General features: G+C 43.3%; 1 protein-coding gene across 1 annotated transcript in view; it reads right to left on the reverse strand.

Annotated features, from left to right (window-relative positions):
• The window catches only part of LOC138526778 (uncharacterized), a 281,718-nt gene that overhangs the window by 19,114 nt on the left and 239,040 nt on the right, over positions 1 to 23,564 (reverse strand). The window contains exons 9-10 of the mRNA XM_069637467.1: positions 13,123 to 14,085; positions 7,975 to 8,883 (exon numbers count right to left, since the gene is read on the reverse strand). Of these exons, the coding sequence (XP_069493568.1) occupies positions 7,975 to 8,883; positions 13,123 to 14,085 (1,872 nt within the window). The remainder of the gene's footprint in view (positions 1 to 7,974; positions 8,884 to 13,122; positions 14,086 to 23,564) is intronic.

Here is a 23,564-nt window from a genome sequence, read left to right on the forward strand (position 1 = left end):
TGCTGATCTCAAAGCTCTGTGCTGCAATCTCCATATCAGCATGGTGGTGAGGAGTAGTCTTTGAGGTCAGGGTATATTCGATGGGGTACCCTGACCCTTTCCAGAGTCTTCTTTTCACTTCACATTTCATGGGACCCCTTATGCAAACCATGTACTTTTGTACTTGATTTGGCCATTCACTTCATTTGGGCCACAGTCTAACACAGAGGTTGGAGATGATTGTAGGGTTCTGTGATCCTCACAACAAATTAAGTTGGACTTTGCAGAGAATTTGAGTTATTTCTATGAACCTGTTAGGTCACCTTTTCTGTCGTTTGTCTATATTATAAAAAGTCACTTTACTTACATGTAATCTTAGGAGATATTACTTTACACAACTTAGAAAAAAATCAACGTTTGCAGATATCCCATAGTGTATATTTATCAAAATTGTTTCTGTACCTTTAAACCATCTTTCAGCTTCTGAGGAGTTGCCTTAATGGCTCAGTGCCCGATACCAAAGGCTGAGGAAAGTTGATGTGAGAAGGTGAAGTACTCCCCACCACTTTTCTACACAACCATTAGGAGGTGAGTGGAGAAAGTGGTGGGGAGCAGTCATGCTTCACGCCTGCTAAAGTAGTGTGATTCAAGTGCTACGAGGACAGCAGGTTCAGCTTTGCTGCACCCAAAGTATAATACTTTTCCTGTCTTCGAAAGTGTCATCAAGCAGGGATGGACTGGCAACCAAAAGAGGCCCTGGAAATAATGTTCAAAGTGGCCCCATATTACACATTTTCAGCAAGCCCAACCCTTTTCCTATGGGAACATTTGGAAATACCAAACAAAAGAGGCCCAGGGTGTAGAGGCCTACTGGGAAATCTCCAGAGTTCCCTATAAGCCAGTCAGCCCCTGTCACCAAGCCTTCTGAAGCTCAGCAACATTTTCATAAATTAAGAAAAGCGGTGTACACCATGGGAGATCAAGCTAGTGATGATGGAGGGAGAAAGCAGGAGGGTGGAAGAGATCATAAACAGAGAGATTACTAAGGCAAGTGAGAGAAAGAAACAGGACACAAAGTAATAAAAAGAGTGAGAGCCAATAACAAAAGTTGGAGCTGAGACCAGTGATGCGAAAAGAAAGAAAAGTAGTATGGGGAGAGAGAGACACAAAGAGAGAGCAAACAGAGATTGGAAAGTGAGGTGGAGGGCACATTCAGAAAGGGGGCGAAGAGTGGGAATCAGGGTGCGAAAGGTTCCAGAGATGGGGGGAAAGAAAGCAGGTACAATGGCAGCATAAAACAGACAGAAAGAAATTCACTGCGACACAAGAGTTTTTCCTTTGTAACAGCAGTTCTCACAGTGCTGGATTTTTGCATAGTTGTTTTTTCGGAGTAATAGCAGTGCAGTACGGGGAGAATCTCTTCGAACTTATAGGCAAGGCCGACTCTAGGGCCAATGTAAGGTGCAGAAAATCATTGGAGCACAAAATTGGAAGAACACTTTTTTTTTACACAGAAGTAAGAATCAGGCCCTGAGCAATACTTCCTCTTGCAGAGTCCGGATAACTCGTCGTAAATATCCTATAAACCAGGATAGGTTAATATATCTGAGTCCTAGAAATAAGGCCTAAGAAAAACCTCGCTAGCACATACCCAAGCTGGAACATGGTTACGTTTTCATTTCTATTAAATTGAATTTGGGTATGACATGAATAATTTTTGGCTTAAAAATGACCAGCTTGAGTGAAAAAGAGCCGGCTAAGTGTCAATGTTTTGTTTACTGGCTGGAGCTGGCGAGTGTAATACTATCTCTTTGCAGGACCTGTACTCTGAAACTGCACAGGAAGATTTAGAACGGCCATCATAGCAATGCTGTCACCATGGTCCCTTAGAAGATGGAGTTTAATTTAGACTAAAGTTTGAATAGCTCAAGGAAGTTATCTGGAAAATCTGCTGAAAACGACATTGAAACGTTTTTCTTTCTTTAAATTCAATCCCACGCTTTGCAATTCAGCTTGTAGCTTATGCTCTCTGCCCTGAAAGACAACACCTTTCAGTGCATTGTGGCTGGTTAGTTCCCCAAAAACTTAAATGTTGTATCAGACTTACTCTGAAAGGAGATGGAGAACGAGGAGGCATAGTGAGAAGCCCTGGGAATGTTTTTCTCAAGATTATGCAAATTTCATACAGCAATATTTTGGGATTGAAGCTTGAAACATGGATGGACATTGTGCAGAATGGATTCCTGAGCCCATTCCAAAATGGGCCCTGTCCATGCCAAATGTGAGCCTTTTTGTTCTAATCCTTATTTATTTATTTATTTATTTTCTAGCCAAGTCTGTACATTCCATTTGTGGAGTTGTCGTCTGATATGCAGACCAGTCTCATCCAACCTTTACAACCAGATGTATGAAGTAATTTAAACAAAAAATAAAACAATGTAAACCTAACATAAAAGACATCGACATGCAGTTCGTAGGGTAATTCAACATTCTGCTCTACCTCTTTGACCCATTCCCCTTTATCTCTTAACACACAACTATATAGGTCGTCTGAGCCCCACTCCATTATTCACCATAATGAAATATTCTGCAAAAGCGGGGGCTTGTGAAACATTGTTCTCTTTCTTGAACATATTCTTAGAATGAATGCCACACTTTCATGTATCTCTGGAAACCACCATTTGCTAATGATGTTGTTTTTTCCTTAGCAAGAAGCCGCCATATCTTTACCCACCACTGTGCAAGGATTGGACCCTCTTTCGTCTTCCAGAATTGTGCCAACATTAACCAGGCTGCATTCAATAGGTGAGTAAGTAGATCTACCATTGCATCCCGCATTGCGTATGACCCTTCTGCGACATTCCCAAAAACGATACCAGCGGATCTGTGGGCAATTGCCTACCCTTTATGTCCTTAATATGTCCCATGATCTCCTTCCAATAAACTTGTGCTTTTGGGCATGTCCACCACATATGACCCAGGTTGCCCATTCCCCCACATTCCCTTCAACGCAGCAGCGAGGAGGATGATGCAATCTTACTAATTGTTAGTGGTGTGAGGTACCACTGATAACACATTTTATTAGCAGTGCCCTTGATAGCAGTACATTTGGATGATTTGAGCGCTCTTTCCCAAATACGTGTCCAGGACTCATCTAAAATGTTCATCCCCCGTTCACGTACCCATCTTTCCATGTAGGGTAATATATCTGCTGGCGAAGATCTATCTAGCAATTTGTATATTTTTGAGGTTTTACTCACCTCGGCTCCCTCTTTCATCAAAATCTGAAGCCCACACAGTGTTCTCTTGCTCACTATTCGTAATCCAGTGACATAGTTTAGTGTATCTTATTAGTGTTCTTGTTCTTGTAATGCAAATTTCAATTTACATTCTTCAAATGTTAAAGGATTCCCCTCCTTATATAAATGCGCTAATGTTGTAGCGCCATTCCTTTCCCAATTATCAAAGTAGCCTTTATGCATCCCTGGTGAGAACTCATGGTTATCCACAACTGGTGAAAGAGGACCCAATCCTGACAAAGAGTAGAATGTCTGGTAGACTGTAAAGGCCCAGAGGACAGATCATGGGTCCCTGCCAAAGACATACATGCACCCCGATTGCTCAAGCAATTCCACAATAACCACCATGGTAAACCTGGGGGGTACACTCTTCCTTACAAAGGGGGGAAACCTAGAGGGAGACGACCTGTTAGGAAGCTGCCCCAAAGGAGACATGCCTTTGTTACCTGGTCTCCAGTGGCAACCCTGGTGGACCCGCCGGTATGTGGCTACCGTCGGGACACCTCCTGGTCACTTACATGTTCAGCACCATTCTCTTGCCCCCGTACAGATGGCTGCCTCAGGAGCACTTGCGTCCTTCCAAGATGGCCCCCAGACATGGACATTAGCCCATTTCAAGATGGCACACGTAACAGAATCACCTAATTGGGTCATGCACAGTACAAAGGAGAGTGAGACCCGTAATGCTGTGTCTTGTAAACTAGATTCAAGTTGCAATCCAGAGACACTATGTACTTGATTTAGGTATTTAATCTTGTTTTAGATCCATTATGACCATTGCTCAAGGGTATATTCGGGAAACCAGTATATTACTCATTCCTATGCTGGTCTTCAGTAGCTTAGTTATTGAATGGCTGTTCTCGCAGCACGCATTTCTCTGAGAGTACAACAGAGGACTTTCCAGGGGGACCAGAGGTGGTTCGAGCTTGCGGTTAGAGCGTAATGGTGAGATACCTGTCATATTCAATGTTATTGTCACTTTGACTATCCCTTACAGCTCCTGCCTGCAGTATCCGGTACCCAGAGCACCCCACCAAGAAGCGCATCACATAAGCTGCTTCTACTTGGACATGAGCGGACAAACACTAGTGTTCCAGGGCGTTGGTCTCTCCTGCTTAAGGGGGAGCAGGCACATCTCTGTGATTCCCAGGAGGTTGTGCATCTCATCTAGACTTCACGTTCTAGCCTGCCATAAGTGGCCACCATAAGTGTCCTGTGACCAGACTGCGGGAGGCCCACCCACAGGCCTCTCTGCTGCTGTTGTCACTGTCCAGAGGTCGAGCTGTGGACTTGGGTCCAGGAACATCACTGCTGCTCTCTACTATGAATGGTGGCCTTCCTGGAGGCCGCTGTTTCTGCCCAACGCTATGAGTTGGCCTTTCTGGCCCCTGATTGGGGCTTCTTCATCTTCTGAGTCCTGGTGGTTCACTGTCATCATGGAAGTCACTGTGGTTGTTGTCCTGCGGTGTCTTTCTGATCCAGACGCAAGTCTGCTTGAGTTGCCCCAGAACCAGAGATCAGATTTGCCAATTAGCCGGACCAAATACAGACACTATCCTCAGCTACTGCATCTGCGACCTGTGAATCCCAATCCCGAGATTTTCAGTGCCCTACGGGTGGTCACCTAAAAAATCAGAGTAAATGGTGCAAGAGTACTTACTGTTTCGAAGCCCACCTCACCCAATAGGGACTGTATATACACAAAGTTCACTCCCTAGCACTATGCTTTCCTAGCTGTGACTGGTGGAGTTCTAGACAAGGGTCTCCCCGTATTTTGCTAAATAACCTGTTTTCATCATGAGGTGCATTTAAAAGACGATGGGGCAGGTTCTCAAAAAGTAGAACAAATGAAGGGAACACAGAGAATGTGCTTGCTTCAAATGCGCTACTTTTAGAAATGCACAGGCCGCCTCATTCTCAAAGGTGACCAGCACACTTCATGTGATGTATGAATAGCTGTCAGCTACCACCTGGTTATTGGGAGCACTTTTCACAGAGACGTGAAATGCTACGAAAAAAAGCATTTCCGTTCCTGTTTGAGGGATGAAAATGGAAGTGGGACAGCCATGGAATCATGACAGGGTCAACAATGACCATGTCATGATTTGAGCAAGTGCAGGGAATGACCGCCATTTCAGCACACTTAACAGCGCATCCCATTTGTGAACTTGGGATGCACTTTTAAATGTGCAGAAACGCCCCCTGATATGGTCAAATGCACAAAGGGGCGAAAAAGGCCATCTCAATAAGCGCATGCAAGATTATTTACTGAGCTGCACCGCAGTGTGGCATTTTACAGCTGTAGCCCTTTTATCCCTGAAAAGGAGCAGAGTGGCTGTCTTGTAGTACACAGAAAGTACAGCATTGCCTTAACAACCCATATTTACCCAATTTCCATACTATCTATGTACCCAATGCTCTGCATTTCCTTTACAAGCCCAACTTAAAATTAAGTGGCATTTTAAAAATAGGAGGTATTGAAAATTCCATGTTTTACTGCTCATAATATTTATCGAAAGGAAGTCTGGTTTGTCATCATTTGTTTGAAAAAGGAAAGAAGCAACGATAGAAAGAGAAAGAAAGCAAGATGAATGTAATATATGGAATAGGGATGTAAAGATGCAATGGAGTAAAGATGCAATGGGCCTCATTACGACCCTGGCGGTACGGAGTGAACGGCGCCGTAAAAGATGCCGGCGCCGTTCACTCCGTACCGCCGCATTACGAGTTCCCCTCGCGGGACACGGTAAGCACGCCTGGGAAAACCAGGCGTGCTTACCGGGTCCCGCGAGGGGAAGAGGGAGCAAACAACGGGCCATCTCGTAATGGCCCGTTGTTTGCTCCCTCTCCCATTCCCATTCAGCCCTATGGGGGCTGAATGGGAATGGGGAAGGACCGTGTCCGGGTCCTTGGAGGGAGGAATTACCGGGCCTTCCGAACTCGGAATGGCCCGGTAAGTCCTCATTCCGAGGACCCCGGCACGATTTCGGCGGCAGCCATGCCGCAAATAGCGGCATGGTTACCGCCGAACTCGTAATGAGGACCAATGAGTTGGAAAGTGATGAACAGTAAGAATGAAAAGCGAGATGGATTATTGCTAAGAAATGAAGGTAACAAAGAGAAGGAAATAATTAACCAAAGAACAAAATGAAAAAAATAGAAGGAAAGTGTTAAAGAAAAAGGTAAGGGGATGGAAGAAAGGAAACATGATAGAATTACCAACGTAGTATAGACACACAGCTAAAGTAGAATTGAAAAGTAGAATGCTACTTTTGACTTAGTTAATTTCAGAATGTTATCATTGCATGTCAGTGATGAAAAAGGTTTCCCGCAGTTTAGTCCATTGAAGATATTTTGCAACAGCTGGGGTTGCCTCCTGGAGCTGTAGGAGCGATTCTACTGTGATCAGTCAATTCTATTCTTGTTACAAGAAAACGACTGGGAGTCCCTTTACCGAGAAGGAACATGGACAAAAAATCTGTTCTATGGGAAGGTGCTGTCATGAACCATCGAATTCGCCCCTTCTGGGTCTCCTGGTCCCTGACACTTCGGGCCTTACACTCCATAATACTACCAACATGGCGGCAAGCTCAGAACGCTGCTCGCCAGTCTTCACGTTCTACACAGTGTCCTCTATAAAGAAGTCCCATTCCCGCGGCCCCGCTGCTACTAGCTGTGATCGGAGGTGTGCTCGGAACCTTCTCTAATGCTACTTGCTATCCCCTGGCCCCTGGATTCCCTTCTCCCGACTTCTTCCCTCTTTCCTAACTTCCCGGAATCCCTGCGTCGCTTCCGCGTACCCCCCAACTCCTTCTTGAATACTCCCGGAGTTCCCCGTGATCCTGGACATCGAAGCTGAACGTAATCTGGAAGCCGAGGACGGCCGAGCGGGCTTATTTAAGTCCCGAACCATATACGAAAGAAGACTCCACCTAAAGAGGATATCAGGCAACATAGAAAGGTGAGAAGGGGGGAAACCTGTGACAGGTGCCCACACGGGAGGGTCTACAACCACTACGTTTTAGCTCACTGTACCTTTCACAAAGGAGAAATATCCATTTGCATATCAGTTTGGTCCCACCCACAAGGCAGTCTAGCACAGAAATGCTTGGCAAGTCTCCTTTGAACAAGAGTACCAACAGCAACTCAAGACACGAGTTTGTTTCGGTGTGTTGGGCCTCATCAGTGAGATGAAGCTGTGCCTCTCTATGCGAAGTGAGCTATTATCACTACTTTGGACAAGGAGCCATGACCTCATCTGTAGCAGTTAAAAAAAGGGCTGCTTCCAGGAGCCAGCTGTGGGGCTACTTTTGGGGCTAGTTAAAATGTTTATACAAGTCTTTTGGTGTTCTACAAGTTGCCATTGGTGATTAGTTCAATGTTTTAAAATGGGATGGTTCATGATAGTCCGCTTTAAATATATCCATAGTGAAAGCTACTTTTCTAAGTTTAAAGGAATCAACTTGGGTGAATATATACCAGTATACAAAACTGCATGTATTCCCATTTAAGCAGTTACCTCGGCCTTTGGGGTCCTTATAAGTAATACAACTTAAAGAGCGTAACAAAGTAAAGAGGAAAAAAAGGAAAAGCAACATAAATCCGGTGCATTACTCCAAATTAACAAAGTAAAAATGCCAACAGCAATAAACTAGATAAATTAAAGAGTAGTTACATTTGTTTACTGAATACTTACCGTTCTCTTCAACTATCACGTTAGAACATGGAACTTCGGAGGAATGGGGGAAAAGAACCATTTGGGCCCCAAGGCCTCTCGTTTTCACCACATCTGGCATTGCCAACAGCAGATGTTTCACAGAACAGTGGCCATTCAGAGGAAGCATATGTTGAAACATGAACATGTATGTTTTCTTAAACTGAAAGGTAGACATCCCATCTGGGTGCTGAACCAAGACATTGAGAATATTCCTCTTCAGCTCATGAATACTCTTTGGCCCATCATGTGGTGGTCCTATGCAGACGTCTGCATTCTTGCTGTCATTGTGATACCCTTGGGTCCCTGCTGTAGCGTGGTAGTGGTCCGAAGTTGGTATTGAAAGCTGTGCCAGGGGGTCGCTGACAGTTCTGGCACGTACAGATGTTCCCCTTTGCTGAATGGAGGCAAGAGAAGTTGACGGAAGATTCTTTGGAGTGAGATTGATATGAGGCGCCGCCTGTGAATTGCCAGAAAGCATGCTAGAATACGACGCTGCTCCCCTTTGCGGGGCAGTGACGTTTGTGGATATGGGCATTTCCGGGAGATTTGTGTCTGCGTTTGGTGTTTTTGCATCTCTTAAATGCCCTGTGGAATTAGTTATCACAGTTGGTTTTAGTGGGGGGAAGTCGGCTGGTGAGAATTCAGGAATGGGCATTTGCGTCGAAGGCTCACTGATGGTAGGAAACACCATTTGCCTGCTTGTGTCCTGGTGGGTCCGTGGAAAGACGTGAGCGTTGCAGCCCCCTGACTCCTTATGCCGAAGGGCCTGTGAGGGAGCTTGTTGATGTAGGTCTTCTGTTACAGAGTTCCTTGCCATGAGATATGAACTTTGTTTAGTTAGAGGGCTAGTTGGTCTGGATTCCTCATTCCCTGGTTGTTTTTGGAATCCTAGTTTTATAAGAATAAAATGAACTGATTAGCACAATTGTGAAAGAACAGCATTAGTCAGTGGTGTTAGTTAAATTTGTTAGAAGTTGCTTTCTCAATTTCTTATTAAACTGCAAGAGTCTTAGTGTATATGATAAATACAAATCTATCTGTTCATGTTCAGCCGCTTTAGATCTTATCTACTCATTTGCTAACCATTCACAATGACCCGTCCAGTGCTCCAGATAAGATTTTGAAGTGGGAGTATTTTACTGCCTATTGTTTTAGAGTTGGGAGTAAAATGATTTTTTAGGGAGTAAAAGTCCAATTTCCAATGGGAGTATTTGGTCATAAGCGAATAAAAATACAGGTTTCAACTGGACAACCGAAATGTTTTTGATTTAATTATTCCTTTGCACAAGAGTTATTCAGACACATTAAAAGATACATGTTTACTTCTTCTGAGCAGGCACTAATTGTTCCTTCCTGTGGTACAACGTGCTCTACTGTTCAAATATATCCATGGACCTGTGCGGACGAAAGCTGGGGCACAAGGTCCTAGGTTTCCTATTTTTTGTTGGGAGTATTTTTACTCCCTATTTTTATTTTTTGCCACTATTTGCCTATTTTTCGTGAGTAAAAGTGGCCGATACGCCCCTTATCTGTAGAGCTGGACCCATCGACTGCACTGAAATGGAGACAGTTGCAACAACATTTTCCTATAGTAGGAGGGATTTGAAGTGGGCTCCAGGTATTAATGGTTGAATTAAATACCACTTAATTAAGTTTTATTAAAAAATAGTTGACCTTTACTATTTATAAAGAAACAAATATAGTAATTTCTGGATAACAAAGTTTGCCCAGCATGGTTGTAGTAATGTACCCTCAACTCAGCATAATTACATCACACAAATAAATGCAAAGTTTAAAATGAACTCCAGTTTTTTTTTAACTATGTCTCTTGTTGGGAGATGGTACAGACTGTTGAGGCCCTGAACCATTTTAGAAGTGCTTGGTTAAGAGCTGCATGTACTTTAAAAGGGCTTCAGTCCAGACCTTTTATCAGGCCATGGCTGTTTCTCTGGCATATAGCCACATATGAAAAGTAGGCGAGAGTCTTGCAGGAAGATGCAGGCTGAAGAAAAATGCGTTTCAGACCTCAATGAGGGTTAAAAACTAAAGGTGAGGTTACAGGCAGGTAATTAGCCTATTTATACATTTATTATTTAATCTGATTGGCATTGCCCTAATAGTTAACTGCACTGGCCTCCATTTATCATAGAGGAATTATGTCAGCCTTTTTTTCTTACGTGGATCCACATACCCAAAGCAGCTCACACTCTATTGTCTCTACTGCACACGACATGTTGTTTTTCCCCCAATGACTTCCTTAAAAGTTCATGATGACCAATTCCGACCACTGGAAGAAAAGGAAAACCCACAAAGAAAAACTCACCAACAGGTGTACCACAATTAACATAAGTATTTGATGGAAGCAAGGCTTTGTGCCTTGGGTGGTGCTTAGCATCTGCGCATAGACTGCTGCCTGATGGCTGTCAATCATCTGTTTCTGTGGCTGAGAACAGCTCTCTGAGACATGTGACTGGGAGCACAGGAGAGCCACAAGAACATAAATGAACCCAACCTGGGCTTTTCTGTCAAATCTGTTTTCAGTGTAGGAAATTTGGACTCACCTAGATTAACACTGCATTATAAAATGCTATAGAATTACATTTAATATGCTAACATAATATCCAACTAACGAAGAGAATGCGTCCTTGATAGAGGCCTCTTACTAGATCATGTGGGCTCTTAAAAGAAGACACTGCTTATCTTACATGCCCATAAATAAGCCTGCTGACCCCGACTCGTTTCCTCCACATGTAACTTATTGTGGCTCGATGGATGTGAGACAAATGCAGGAAAATGCGTTCCATGTTGCACTCCTACATCCGCCGAGTCCCCAGAGACCAGGGTCTACCAGCTACGTCTCCCCAAGCTGAGGTTTCACCACATGTACGGGAGCAATTGTGGTGATTCTGGAAGATCCTTCACCATCCCAGACCTGGTGCAGTGCCGGCACCTTTAAGACTTTGAGGCCACGTTTGGATGGTGATGGAGGTCTTTCAGCCCTCCTTGTTCACACTTTGGTTATTAGTTAAATCGAGAACCCTCATCTTTGTTAATGCCATAGTCTACTCATCTCGTCTTTATTTTTGTTGCTTTATAAGGGGCAAAACAAATGATCCAAGAGAAGTGAAGTTATGCCCTTTTACCTAGCCAGCCACTGTTTCTACTGATGACGAAACTAGGAGTAAGCAGAGACCAATAGGAGGCCTGATACATCTATAGCCACCTGTCATATTTATTTTATATACACACGTTCGATTTGCTCAGAGTATCTACACAATGTTGTTAAGTTACATTATACATGACAATAATAATTTCGCATTTATATAGCGCTATGAACCCTCAGGTATCTGAGCGCTGCTTATTATTACCCACGGTGTGTGGTGCTCATTTACCGACCTCGGAAGGATGAAAGGCTGAGTTTGGCCTTGCTGGGATTCGGACCTGAGTTGGCAAGCTCTGCGCGATGTCAAAGCGAGCGCGCTACTCACTGTGCCACTTGACCGGCTATGACAGATATAGACATAATGATAGAGCTGTGTGAAATTAGGATGTTTTACCTAAATTTAGAAAAGTGACCCATTATTTACTCTGTCAAATTTGCCTGGTTGAAGATGAGGAACCCCTTCTCGGCAACCATTCACTTCCTTGTGACGGATATGCTTTATGTTCTCCAGGAAGTGACAATAAATAAACATTTTTATTTAAAACTTGAACATTTTTTAACTCTTAACTTTTATTATCTTTAAACACAGTCAGATATTTAATTCTTCTCAAATAACTTGTGTGTATTTTAAAATATTGATATTCTTAAATTTAATTGAACTGTTTTCTGAGATAATAAAATGCTGCTTATTATCCAAGAACGTTTTTTTCTGCACAACCTAGTTCAAAATGAGACAAATAGCATCCACAAAGTGAGCAGAAGACTTGCAACTTCGGCATATTGCATGGATTTCAGTAAAGCAGAACCACACCTGCAGAATGGAAAATTAGCTACGGTGGTTCTTCAATTTTGTTTGCCTTACCATTGACTACAGACTGGGGCGATGGAGTTTTAGGCCTCAACATCTGGAGAGACATATGTTGGCCTAGTTTTTAACTTCCATGTACCCCCAAAATTGAATATACTGGCTAGGGCTGATCGAAGTTGTAGAACAAAACACCCAGAGAAACACATGTTGCCTGCCCCTGAATCAGACCATTGCAACAACCAAATACAGCTTCTGGTCTACCCGCCTGTCAGTGCTCTGTGCACAAATGGGCCCACATTGAACATGAGTTTTTTGTTTCACTATGTTTTCACAATTTCTTTCTTTTCACTTAATTTCATCTTATTCTTGTGCTGTAATTTGAGGATGAATCTGTGAGTTTTATAGGGTTTGGACAGTGCATAAATGGGTCTATGTTCCTTCATCCTCATTTTTTTCCCCCCGATTCGTTTTTTTCTAAACACTTGTTAACGAAAAAACGATTTGAAAGATATTTCTTAATATATTTTGGAGGATCTTACCCCACGTCCCCCTATTTTTTTGATGTTTCTTTTTCGTTGAAAGATTTTTGGCAAATTAACTCATCGAAAAATATACTGGCGATGTAACAACATCGTACCGCATAAACAATAATCTGTAATGTGCTCCTTTTCTACCAGGCGTTAAAGTGATTTGGGTAGCCATATGGCCTAGAGAGGGTTGTAGGCAACTTTTATTTTCCTCAGGACGCAAAAGGTATGGGGTATATTGTGCAGCCGGATCATGAGGGATGTTACCTTTTTAGTAAAAAGTTGCAGGGTGCTGTGGGGTATCATTTTTTCTACTGGATGCCATTAAGGGGTTTGTGTGGACTATAAACAATCACAGGGTATTTGCATTTTGACCTGCACATTAAAGTGTAGCAAGGTCTGTTGGATGTGTAGAGGATGATGGGTAAATAGGCACTTTCTCTGCATGAGAAGGCGCTAGTGCAAAGCATCAGAGATCATGGGAATCTTCATTTCCTACTGCACATTACAGTAGACCTCAATCTGTATTCACTCGGAAACACTAGCATAAGTTCACCTAAAATATGTAACTTAAAACTTTTCAGTTGATTTGCAAATAATAGTTCTATTTAGGCTGCAAAGATACATACCAGACTCTTCATGCACCACTTGGGTAGAACGTGCTGCTGATAAGATTGGGTATACCCAGTGCTGAATGCCGGCATCTACCACTTTCACCACATCCTTCATTGCATCCAGCAGCTGCTTGGGAGAGGTGAAGCCATTTAGGGGAAGCATGTGATTGAACATGGTCCGATAAGTGATCTGGAACTGAAAAAGGGACATCCCATTTGGTTGTCCTTCCAGCACACACAAAATGTTCTTCCTCAGCACATCCTCACTCTTTGGCATCCCCGGCGATGTCAACGGGTGATCACCAGATGCCTGGTTGCCACTTCTAGGAACATTTTGCGATATCGACGAACGTTGGGGAACATCAGAAATTGGTAGGCTAAACTGGGTTCCCGTAAGGTTTGTGCTGCTGGTATGGAGGGGCATGTTGGTGCATTGGATGTCGGTGGAAGGAGGCATTGCAGAATCCTTTGAAGAAGGTTTATCGGTAGGTGCTCCTTGAATGCTTCCTGAGACTATGCTTGAGTATGAGAGGGTTGATGTCCGTAATCTGGAAACCTGTGGGGTGGATTGCTGGTGGTGGGTTATGTTTGGGGGTGTAAGAACGGAGGGTTTTCTTGACTGGGTTGCATTTGTCTTCTTCAAACAAGGCTTTTGAAGATATTTGTTGATCCCTTTAGTTGGTGCTTGTGCTGGCCTTGTATTCTTTTGGGAAAGTTCTTTCTTTACCATGGTTTTGACTTGATCAACTGAAGGAGAACAGTTTCTCTTTGATTGCGTGGACGTTTGCCTTGCAGTGTTCTTAATATGCACTCTGATCTGTGGAGGAATTCGGCCAGGGCTTGCTGATGAGCTCCGGAGAATGGGATATGATGTTGGAGAGAAACATTTGGGTTTGCCAGATACTGATTGGCTTCTGGAGGGAGATAGTTCTGGGTTCCTGTGGTTCACGATCTTCCACCCATCTGTAGCTTTGAAATCTAGTGTTGGAAAGAAGGAAACATTCTTATTAAAGTGTCACAGGAAGGAGCAGAAGGGTTAAACAGACGTGGTGGGGAAAAGGGCTAATGGATTGAATGTAGACAAAACAAAATGAAAGAGATAAGACACAGAGATAAAAGGTGTACATTTCAAAGAGAAAAAAAAAACTATTATTAGAGTTCCATCAGATTAAACAAATGCGTTCTGTATACCTCCGTCTACCCACCGAAATATCTGATGCAGCTTATAACTGCTTAAATATGCTATACTATATGATATGCTAACTCTTGTGACATGATAGAAACCCTTTATGCTCATCGAAGTACTAAACAGCATGACCATGTGCACCTGTGCAATACTGGCTCATGTTTACACTAAACTAGTTCCACTTTAAACAGGTGAGCTTTTAATTACCTTCCCTGCTGGAGGCCACATGCACTCGAAAGTATGTGTTGTTATGTGGCACACCTACTGACAGTATGACAAATGCTTGTTTTATTTAGTGATCAGTTGTCTAGTTACTTCCTAAACGTGGTTACCAAATACATATTTCTGACCTTTTTGCTACTGCCTTTAAGCGATCAGCTGCCAATTAACAGGAATGGGTAATTTGTTTAAGATGAACTCTGAGCCAAATGATCATTTTGCATGTTCTGGATTTTAGTAAATCGATTAATCAGGAATCATTGCAATAAAAGCAACTGTTCTGAGCCAGACCGAGTTAGGAACGATTAGCAAACAAAACATAGATGTTATGCCTTGGAATGTCAGGTTTCACTTTTTTTGGACCGGTTCCAGAATCTTCATACAAATGACTTTGGCTTACGTTCAAGCAAGTAAAACCTTAACAACAGTGAAACTGTTATCACTTCATAGTCCCTGTAAATTATCAGCACATATTGGAAAAGGAGGAGCATTTGCTATGTCATGTCACTGGAATGTATACCGTTCACCACTGCCATTTGCACGGTGGCCAGGTGTTCTGGCAGATCTGAAAGAGAGAGGGGGTGGGGGGGCGGGTTAGATTAGTAACACTGAAAATGCAAGGTAGCTCTGCTATTTTGTTGATGTGATCAGACCAAAAGTACCATAAGCTCTGCCTGGGAGTCTGTTTCTAGGTGCTCTGTATTGAGTGCTGTTAAGGTAGGATTCGATTTTGGGGGTTCTAGTGCCCAATTCATTCAATTAGCCCCGTAAATGTTGTGCATTTTTTTTTTATCTTTGTCCTTATTATTGTGGTCACATGGACCTCAACTGAAGTGCCCCTGCTACTGCAACCCTTTATGATGTACTGTCCTATGGTAGCCCATATGGATCGTAGAAAATGGGTGCTTTTTAAAGAACCCATTTTACCCATAATGTGATTGTATCACTCAATGGTGTTATGGAATAGGCTGGTGGTAGCTGTAATTTATATTTGAGTTCAGCAAGGGTGTAGTCAGCTTTACCATATTAGACGCCCAATACACTATTATGGTAGCCATTGGAGTACTATTGTTGGACATTTTCTTTTGGGCCATCACTTTCTTTGTGGGATTCATGGGGCAAGCCTAAAATGGCCATTGTGCACACATGGGCTCACTCTGAGCCCAGCCCTGCACCCTGTTGTGATTTGGATTGCCCAACACAGCCCCAATACACAGACTGTGTAGGTGGACCCAAGTATTTGGTAGTTTGCAGGACCTGCCTGATTGGCTGGCCACCAAAACCTTGGTGTGCTATCTGGTGTGCAATTGAAGGGCTGGTTTAGGCCAGCTAATTAGTGAATATCTTTATCTAGCGGAAAACTCGTTCCATTTCTCCAGTTTACTGATTCTTTTGTCGGAAGCTGGGTTTCTGAATTTTAGGACCAGGTTTGGCAGTACTGGCTGAGCCATCTGTCCTTTGCCTCTTGCTCCGGTTTCATCTCTTAGCTGCTAGTGGTCTGTCCTGGGGTATTCCTCATCCTCCTCATGACCCTCCCCATTGGCTGGACTGGATGTCCAATGCACAGAAGGTTTCTGAGCCATTTTGACATATCTTCCCCATAAATCTTCCTGGACTTCTTGCATTGACTCCACTACTTTCCCTCCTGTTGTGTGCTGTCTTGTTTCGCCCCCACTGTTGATCCCATTTTGAAACCATTTTCTTCTGGCTTGCTGCCCTGTCTGGCCCTTCGATCCCTACAGATTTTCTTAGTTGGATTCCTCCGTCTTCCAGGCACCTTCTATGCTGTTGCTTCTGCTCCTGGCTGGTTGGCCACCCTCCGGGGAAAGCAGATTGTTGTTGTTGTGGATTGTCTGGATCATTGGTGATCCAGATCCTGAATCTCGCCCTAAACAAAGCCTTGTACTCACCTGGTTGTTTTGCCATTTCTGAGCCGATTTCTCTATCTGATTTCTGGGCTATTTGTCAGATTATCCCTTCTGTGGACCTCACTTCTTTGGCACTTCAGAAACTGCTCCTTCGGACACTTTCAAAGAAGATATCTCTTTCCCACCAAAGACTACCTAAATTCGCATGCCTCATTTTCCCTGGTCTCTTATAAAACTTTCTAGCCTAGATAGCACAAGTGTTTTACTTATTTGCTGTTGTATTTTCCATTTATTAGGGAAAATCTCTTCTGAATTCTCAAGAATCCTTTTGAAACTGTTTTACTTACATGTTCAGTACTGCAAATTTGTTTTTATAAAGTTTACTTACTTGTTAACGTGGTGTGTAATCTGTAGACTTTTATAAAGATTATATTTTTATCACAGTTTATTTTGTGGACATTCCTTCATTTGGTATTAACGAAAAGTGTGTACTGTACCGGTTATCTACCCCACTCCACCTCCTGAGAGTTAGGCCTGGGCTGCTATGCCACACCGCCACACACAGTGAGTTTGAGGGAATTGCTGGCACCTTTAAGTCAGCAAACATACCGAAAGATTCTAATCACAGGTCTTAAGTAAAACTACCTTACGAGCAAGACTGGAAGGCCTTTTGGGAAGTAAGTCTCCCGTGAGACTCACATTGGTGGTTTGGTATGTGCAGGCAATTAAGCGAGTGTGGAGGTATTGGCTCTGGGCTCTGACCTTATCTTACCCACATGCACTTGTATGAATTATCCAGGTCACTCTGCTAGACTGGAGCAAGACCCCTAAAAGTAGAAAGGTGGGATGTTCTGGGGTATATTTACCTCTACATGAGTTTCAGGCATTAGTCAGAGAAGCAGCAGAACTCTCCCAGGAGCATTGATGACGTACACCAAAACCCTTTGAAGGTGCACCATACCCTTCATGCAATTACACACAAAGGGTACGGGGCACCAATCTGGACTGGGGGTTCCCTGGTTTAACTCCCAGTCTGACTCAAACCATCCTCAGCCAGAACCACCTTTGATTTGTGCCAATCATGAAGATCCTGTGCCGACTCCGGTTTCATTGCCAGGATTCTGTTTACTAAAAGGATTAAGTCCAGAGTGTCTGATGGTAGTGATAGATCCTGCTGTCAGCACATGACATTTCCCCTTAAAAAGAGGAAGTATATCGGTTACATTTCCCGGATTATGTTTATGGCTAAAGGTCCAGTTTAAGACCCTTGAGGGTTAAGGTAGTAGGCCCAGTTAGAGTGTGTAAAACATCAAAGTATGGGTTCCAGTTCCCACGGGAGTAGTAAGGCTGTTTACAGTAGCGGCTCAGCTAGGAATCTAGCAATTATTTTGGCTAGGAGGCAGCCAACTTTTCTGAGAACGCTGTCCTCTGTGTCTCACTTGAATTTCAGTGTGAGGCTTCTGTGTCTGCCTCTATGAGATTCTGCGAGCAAGTGTAATGGAAGATGCACTCACAAAGGGACTTGGGCAGAATTCCTGCATTGCCAATGTCCTGTGTGAGAAACCTGAAGGTGTCTCACTTGCTAGTCCTCCGAGATCTGTCATCCAGGTGGCCAGGACACGGCCATCACTATTGGATCCAGTTGCAGGGGGTGGAACAGTGTGGGAGGATCACTTGGATGGGGGATCTTCGGGTAGTGGAAATGGGATGCCGATGGGTAAGTTGTGGTACCCCCCTTCCTTATGACACCATATCCCCACCCTACCCCGTAGGATATTTAAAAGCTCTATCACCCCCTTTCATACACAAACACTTTCTCACACTGCATAAAACAACGGACTAACACCAGAGCCGTTTACCTGGCATGTCCCAACACAAAGGTCAGGCAGAGTCAGGCAATTGCCAATAACTACACACACCTGCTCGCCCTTTCCCTGCCCCACAGGGGTAAAAGGCGGAGCACGAGAGCACACTTTGAGCAAGACCGAATGCACGAGAAAGCCACTATTCCGGGACAGTATTCAAAAGAAGGAGAAAGGCGGTGGAAACCGAAAGGACGATAAAGAGGGAGTTGTCCATGCCCTTTTCAACTCAGAGCTGCAAAGCCTTCGATAAAAGAACAGTAAAACCAGGAATTGCAGATGGCGATTGGTGTGATAGATGTCAACGATACACGGGGCCCTCACGTACTGATAGCCAGGGTGGGGAAAAGAGCTTGCCGCCGTGGTACCGTCCTTGACTCCAGTGGAAGAAAATTTGAGTTCAGCACAGCCGGTGAGTCGGAGGAAATTGATAGTGCCCCGGACTGTGTTAAGCTCACAGTTGCAGTTGCAAGATTTGCGTAAAAGAAAAGAAGATAATAGACAAAGGTCTTTAGTGAACAACCAAGGTATTAAGGTTAGAGTGGTCCGACGCTGCATGGGCGCTCATTCGAAAGACTCTAATGAATACCCTGCTCCTGAACAAGGAGGATGTGCTAAGTGAGAAAAAACACAAAAACCAAGAGGCCCTAGGGAAGGCCAGCGTGAGGAGTCCAAGTGGTGATACTAGGGTCAAACCAAACCCCCTGTACAGTCGAAAGTCTTTGACACATTGTGAGAATTAAATGAACTGTGTTACTGAGGGGAACACCAAGAAAATTGTGATAGCGTGAAACCTGCACTTGCCAAAAAATCACAGAGTGACCGCCCTTCAGAAGTCTCTGAGTGAATTGGCAAATGCTTTTGGAGGCAGGAGAAGGAAGGTCTGAGGCCATACAAGGGGGATCTAAGTAAAGTGGAGAAGGTAACCCAGAGAATTGTTTAAAAAGACATTACGATTCCTGAATATTACAAGATGATAATGCTAAGTGAACTGCATTGTGATGACAAACGTGAAGATGATAATGCTAAGTGAACTGCATTGTGATGACAAACGTGAACCCGACCAAGGGATGTCAACAGTGAGTTGGAGGTGTAAGCCCGATTGAGGGAGGCTGACGTTGTAAAGGGGATCAGATTCCGGCTGAGGGGGTGTCAGGTTTCCTTCTCTTATTCAAGTTTCCTTTTTATTATTATCCTTTTCAGATTAGCTTTGTGTGGGTGGGAAGTTTTCCATTATAGTTGGTTAGGCCTTAACTTGTTGATTCAGAATCCTGGTTCTGACCCAAGGCAAGATGGAGCCTCACAGTGACAGCTCTGATTGGCTAGAAGACAATGCTGAACAACAATGAACATTCTAAACTGTCACTCTGTGCCTTTCATCATCAAAACCCCATCTGAGAGGACGTGTTCAGTGGCTGCTCCTGCTTTAGTATTAGGCCTGGTGGATTTTATCCTTCAGATCTCAGCAGTTGAGCGGCTACTTTCTTGGGGGTTCAGGAGAAGTCTTCAGCTGGCAGGAATTCGTTTTGAAGATAGGAAAAGCAGGAAATCTTTGTGAATTCGCTCAGGAGATAAGTGACTTTATTTCTACTGTAAATCTGTTCATCTTAATAACATTCTCCTTGAAAATTCGTTAAAAGTAGTGTTTCTACTAAAACTATTGAACTATCGGAGTGCGCTTGTGTTTCCAGTGCGGTGTTCCTTAGCGCGAGATTTTGACTGTCGCGTGCGTATTCAAGTGAGCGCGTGCTTTCTAGCGTGTGTATTCCGAGCGCGAGTAGAGGTTGGTCTCGTGCCATTTTAAACGCGCGTGTGTTTTATTGCGCGGGTGATCCTTTGCGCGAAAAGCTATACGCTGCGTGAGAACTACAAAGCGCGTGTGAAATACAAAGCGCGTGTGAAATACAAAGCGCGTGTGAAATACAAAGCGCGTGTGATTTTTAGCGCGGGTGTACAAAGCGCGTGAGAACTACAAAACGCGTGTGAAATACAAAGCGCGTGTGAAATACAAAGCGCGTGTGAAATACAAAGCGCGTGTGATTTTTAGCGCGGGTGTACAAAGCGCGAGAATCTGTTCGTCGCGTGCCATGTGAGTGCGTGTGTGTTTTTTCCATCGCGAGTGATTTTGCGCGTGAGAATCACTTCGTTGCGTTTGAACTCAATAGCGCGGGTGTTCTTATTTTGCGTGTCTCGCAGGAGAACATTATTGCGCGTGTGGACTATTGCGCGTGTGAATTATTGCGCGTGTGGACTATTGCACGTGTGAATTATTGCGCGTGTGGATTTATTGCGCGTGTGGACTATTGCGCGTGTGAATTATTGCGCGTGTGGACTATTGCGCGTGTGAATTATTGCGCGTGTGGATTTTTTGCGCGTGTGGATTATTTTGATCGCGCGTCTTCATCCGTTTGCGCGTGTTCTTCAACCAGGAAGATTTCTATGTGAAGTTCATCGATAATTTTAATGGAAATAACCTGCGTGTGCAGTTAGCACGTGTTTCCTCTTTCTTCAAGGATTCAAAGACTCAAGATAATTATAAATAGTTTGAAAAGTTTTGAAATGACAAGAAAGAACATTTTAAAGACAATCTAATTGAACTACCAGTGCATTTTGGAAAAAAGACAAACAAAGAACTAAGACTTCCAGTTTTGCCTAATGTAAGAAGTTGCTGGGAATTTCAAGTATCGCAAGTAAGAGAGATTTTCAGCTTCTTATCCGCTTCTCTAAGAAATTTCAAGAGAAGAACCAGGTAGGATTCTCAATTATTAGTTAAGGATCAATGTCTTCCCATTCATAAGGTTAAGTAAGTGAATTAAGGAAGTGTATATGTTATTCTTTATCCTCTGCAGGTTCAGCACTGATTAGCCTTGACGCAGTCTGCCTGGTGTTGTTTTGTTGTCCCATTCCCCCTTTCCCTTTGGGGTGTAGTTTACAGAGCTGTATTGAAAACTAGTTCTGGGAAATACATCTCAGGGGGATTGTCGGGGGTTCAGCAGCTTCCGCGGATACAGGACCTCTCAGCCTGACAGAATGAAAGGCCAATAATTTAGTCCGCCCGAGCTGTCATGAACCCCGACGAATCCATGGAGATGTTAGGATCTTTGATTAGGGAGTTACGGGAGGAGTTGAAAATTTCTCGGGAAGAAAATGCCTTACTTAGTCAAAAGGTAGATGACTTAAGTGTTAAAGTTACACAAATGCAACAGAGGGGAGAAAGGAGAGAGGATGAGGTTTCAGGGGGCGCAGGTTCTCCACCTGAGTTAGAAAGAGAAGATCAGTTACCACACATACAACGGGCGCCTTCAGTGGCAGAAGGGGTAAGGAGTATAATTATGCCAGTTCCTTTGGCGCCCCCAGAACGTTATCATGGGGATTCCAAGAGATTTAGGGTGTTCTTAACACAATGTGAATTACATTTTATGAGTAGACCAGAATTATTTCCATCGGATGCTTCTAAGATAACATTTATGTTGTCATATCTTTCTGGGGAGGCATCTGCTTGGGCTGGGTTGTTGGTGAGTCAAAAGAGTGCGGTTTTAGAAAATTATACCAGTTTTTTAGAGATATTCCGAAAAATATTTGATAGAAGACAGTTATCTCTGGAAGTAGATGGTGAACTTTTAGAATTAAAACAAGGTAATAGAGACTTGATTGCTTATATAACACAATTTAAGTCCCTTGTGTTAGAAAGCAAGTGGCCCGAGGTTAAACAGGCCTCGTTGTTTTATCGGGGCCTTAGAGATGAGTTAAAGGATGCTTTGTCTGGAGTAGTTGAACGCCCTCCTACTTGTGAAGGTCTGATTGATTTGGTTATTCAATTGGACTTCCGTTTGAGTGAAAGGAAGGCAGAGAGACGTCATGGTCAGAGTGATGTAAAGTCTATACTTAGAGTAGATAGACCTAAAATAGAGAGTAAACCCAAAGGGAATAATTCATCTCCAAGAATCAGAGGCCCGTTAACAGTGGAGGAAAAGACTAGGAGGAGAGATAATAATCTTTGTTTATACTGTGGAAGAGGTGGGCACTTTTTAGGAAACTGTCCTTACACTCCCAAGAAGACTTCTTCCTCAGCAATCAAGGTACAACAGATCGCTAATACGGTGCAGACAGCGGTTCCTCATATAACCATAAATGTATCCTTATTTTTTGATTTGGAGTGTAAGGGAAATGGTCCTGTAATGATTGACTCGGGTGCGACTGGGAATTTCATGGATTGGGGTCTGGCCAAATCGTTGGGAATTCCAATTATTCTGAAGGAGGTTGTAGAGCAGGCTAGGGCTGTTGATGGTACATGTTTATCTTCTGGTCCTATTACTCATAGAACTGGTTCTTTAACTTTGGAGTTATCAGGAGGTCACAAAGAGATAATTTCGTTTGAGTTAATTGATGCCCCTTTGTTGAAGATTATCTTGGGCATGCCTTGGCTTACTCTCCATAATCCCCTAATTGATTGGAGTGCTAGGACAATTGACATGCAATCCGATTTTTGTAAAGAGAATTGCTTTTCAGGAAGTCTCTTAGAGGAAGAGGTAAAACAAAGTAATTCCGTGTCTAGTTTTCTGGCTGAGACTGGAATTGGAGGTCATGATGTGGGAGCTGTAGTGGGTCAACTTCCCCAGTGTTACAAAGATTTCTGGGACGTATTTGATGAGAAAGTGGCTGGAGAATTACCACCCCATAGATCCTTTGATTGTAAAATTGAACTGGAGCCAGGAACAATTTTGCCTAGTAGTAGGGTATATGCTCTTACTGAGAAAGAGAATGATTATTTAAAAGAATATTTGTCAGAAAATTTGGCCAAAGGATTTATTCGTCATTCTAAGTCACCTGCGGCCTCTCCTTTATTTTTTGTACCAAAACCGGATGGCTCGCTTAGAACTTGCATAGATTATCGAGCAGTTAACAAAGTCACTATTAAGAACCGGTATCCTCTTCCTCTCATCTCAGAAATGCTTAATCAAATACAAGGAGCAAATATTTTCTCAAAATTAGATCTGAGAGGAGCTTACCATCTTGTACGTGTGCAGGAAGGGGACGAATGGAAGACAGCGTTTAAGACCAGATTTGGGCTGTTTGAATATCAAGTTATGCCATTCGGTCTATGTAATGCTCCAGCGGCTTTCCAATTTTTCATTGATGAGGTTTTTAGAGAATACTTGGATATTTTTGTTGTCGTTTATATCGATGATATTTTGATTTTCTCTTCTGACCTAGATCAACATCAGAAACATGTGCGCTTGGTGTTACAAAAGTTGCGAGAAAATCATTTGTTTGCCAAATTGGAAAAAAGTCAATTCCATACCGATTCTGTGGAGTTTTTAG

This window comes from Ambystoma mexicanum, chromosome 1q (assembly GCF_040938575.1).
Source record: "Ambystoma mexicanum isolate Mex_15411 chromosome 1q, UKY_AmexF1_1, whole genome shotgun sequence".
In the NCBI taxonomy this organism is placed as follows: Eukaryota; Metazoa; Chordata; class Amphibia; order Caudata; family Ambystomatidae; genus Ambystoma; species Ambystoma mexicanum.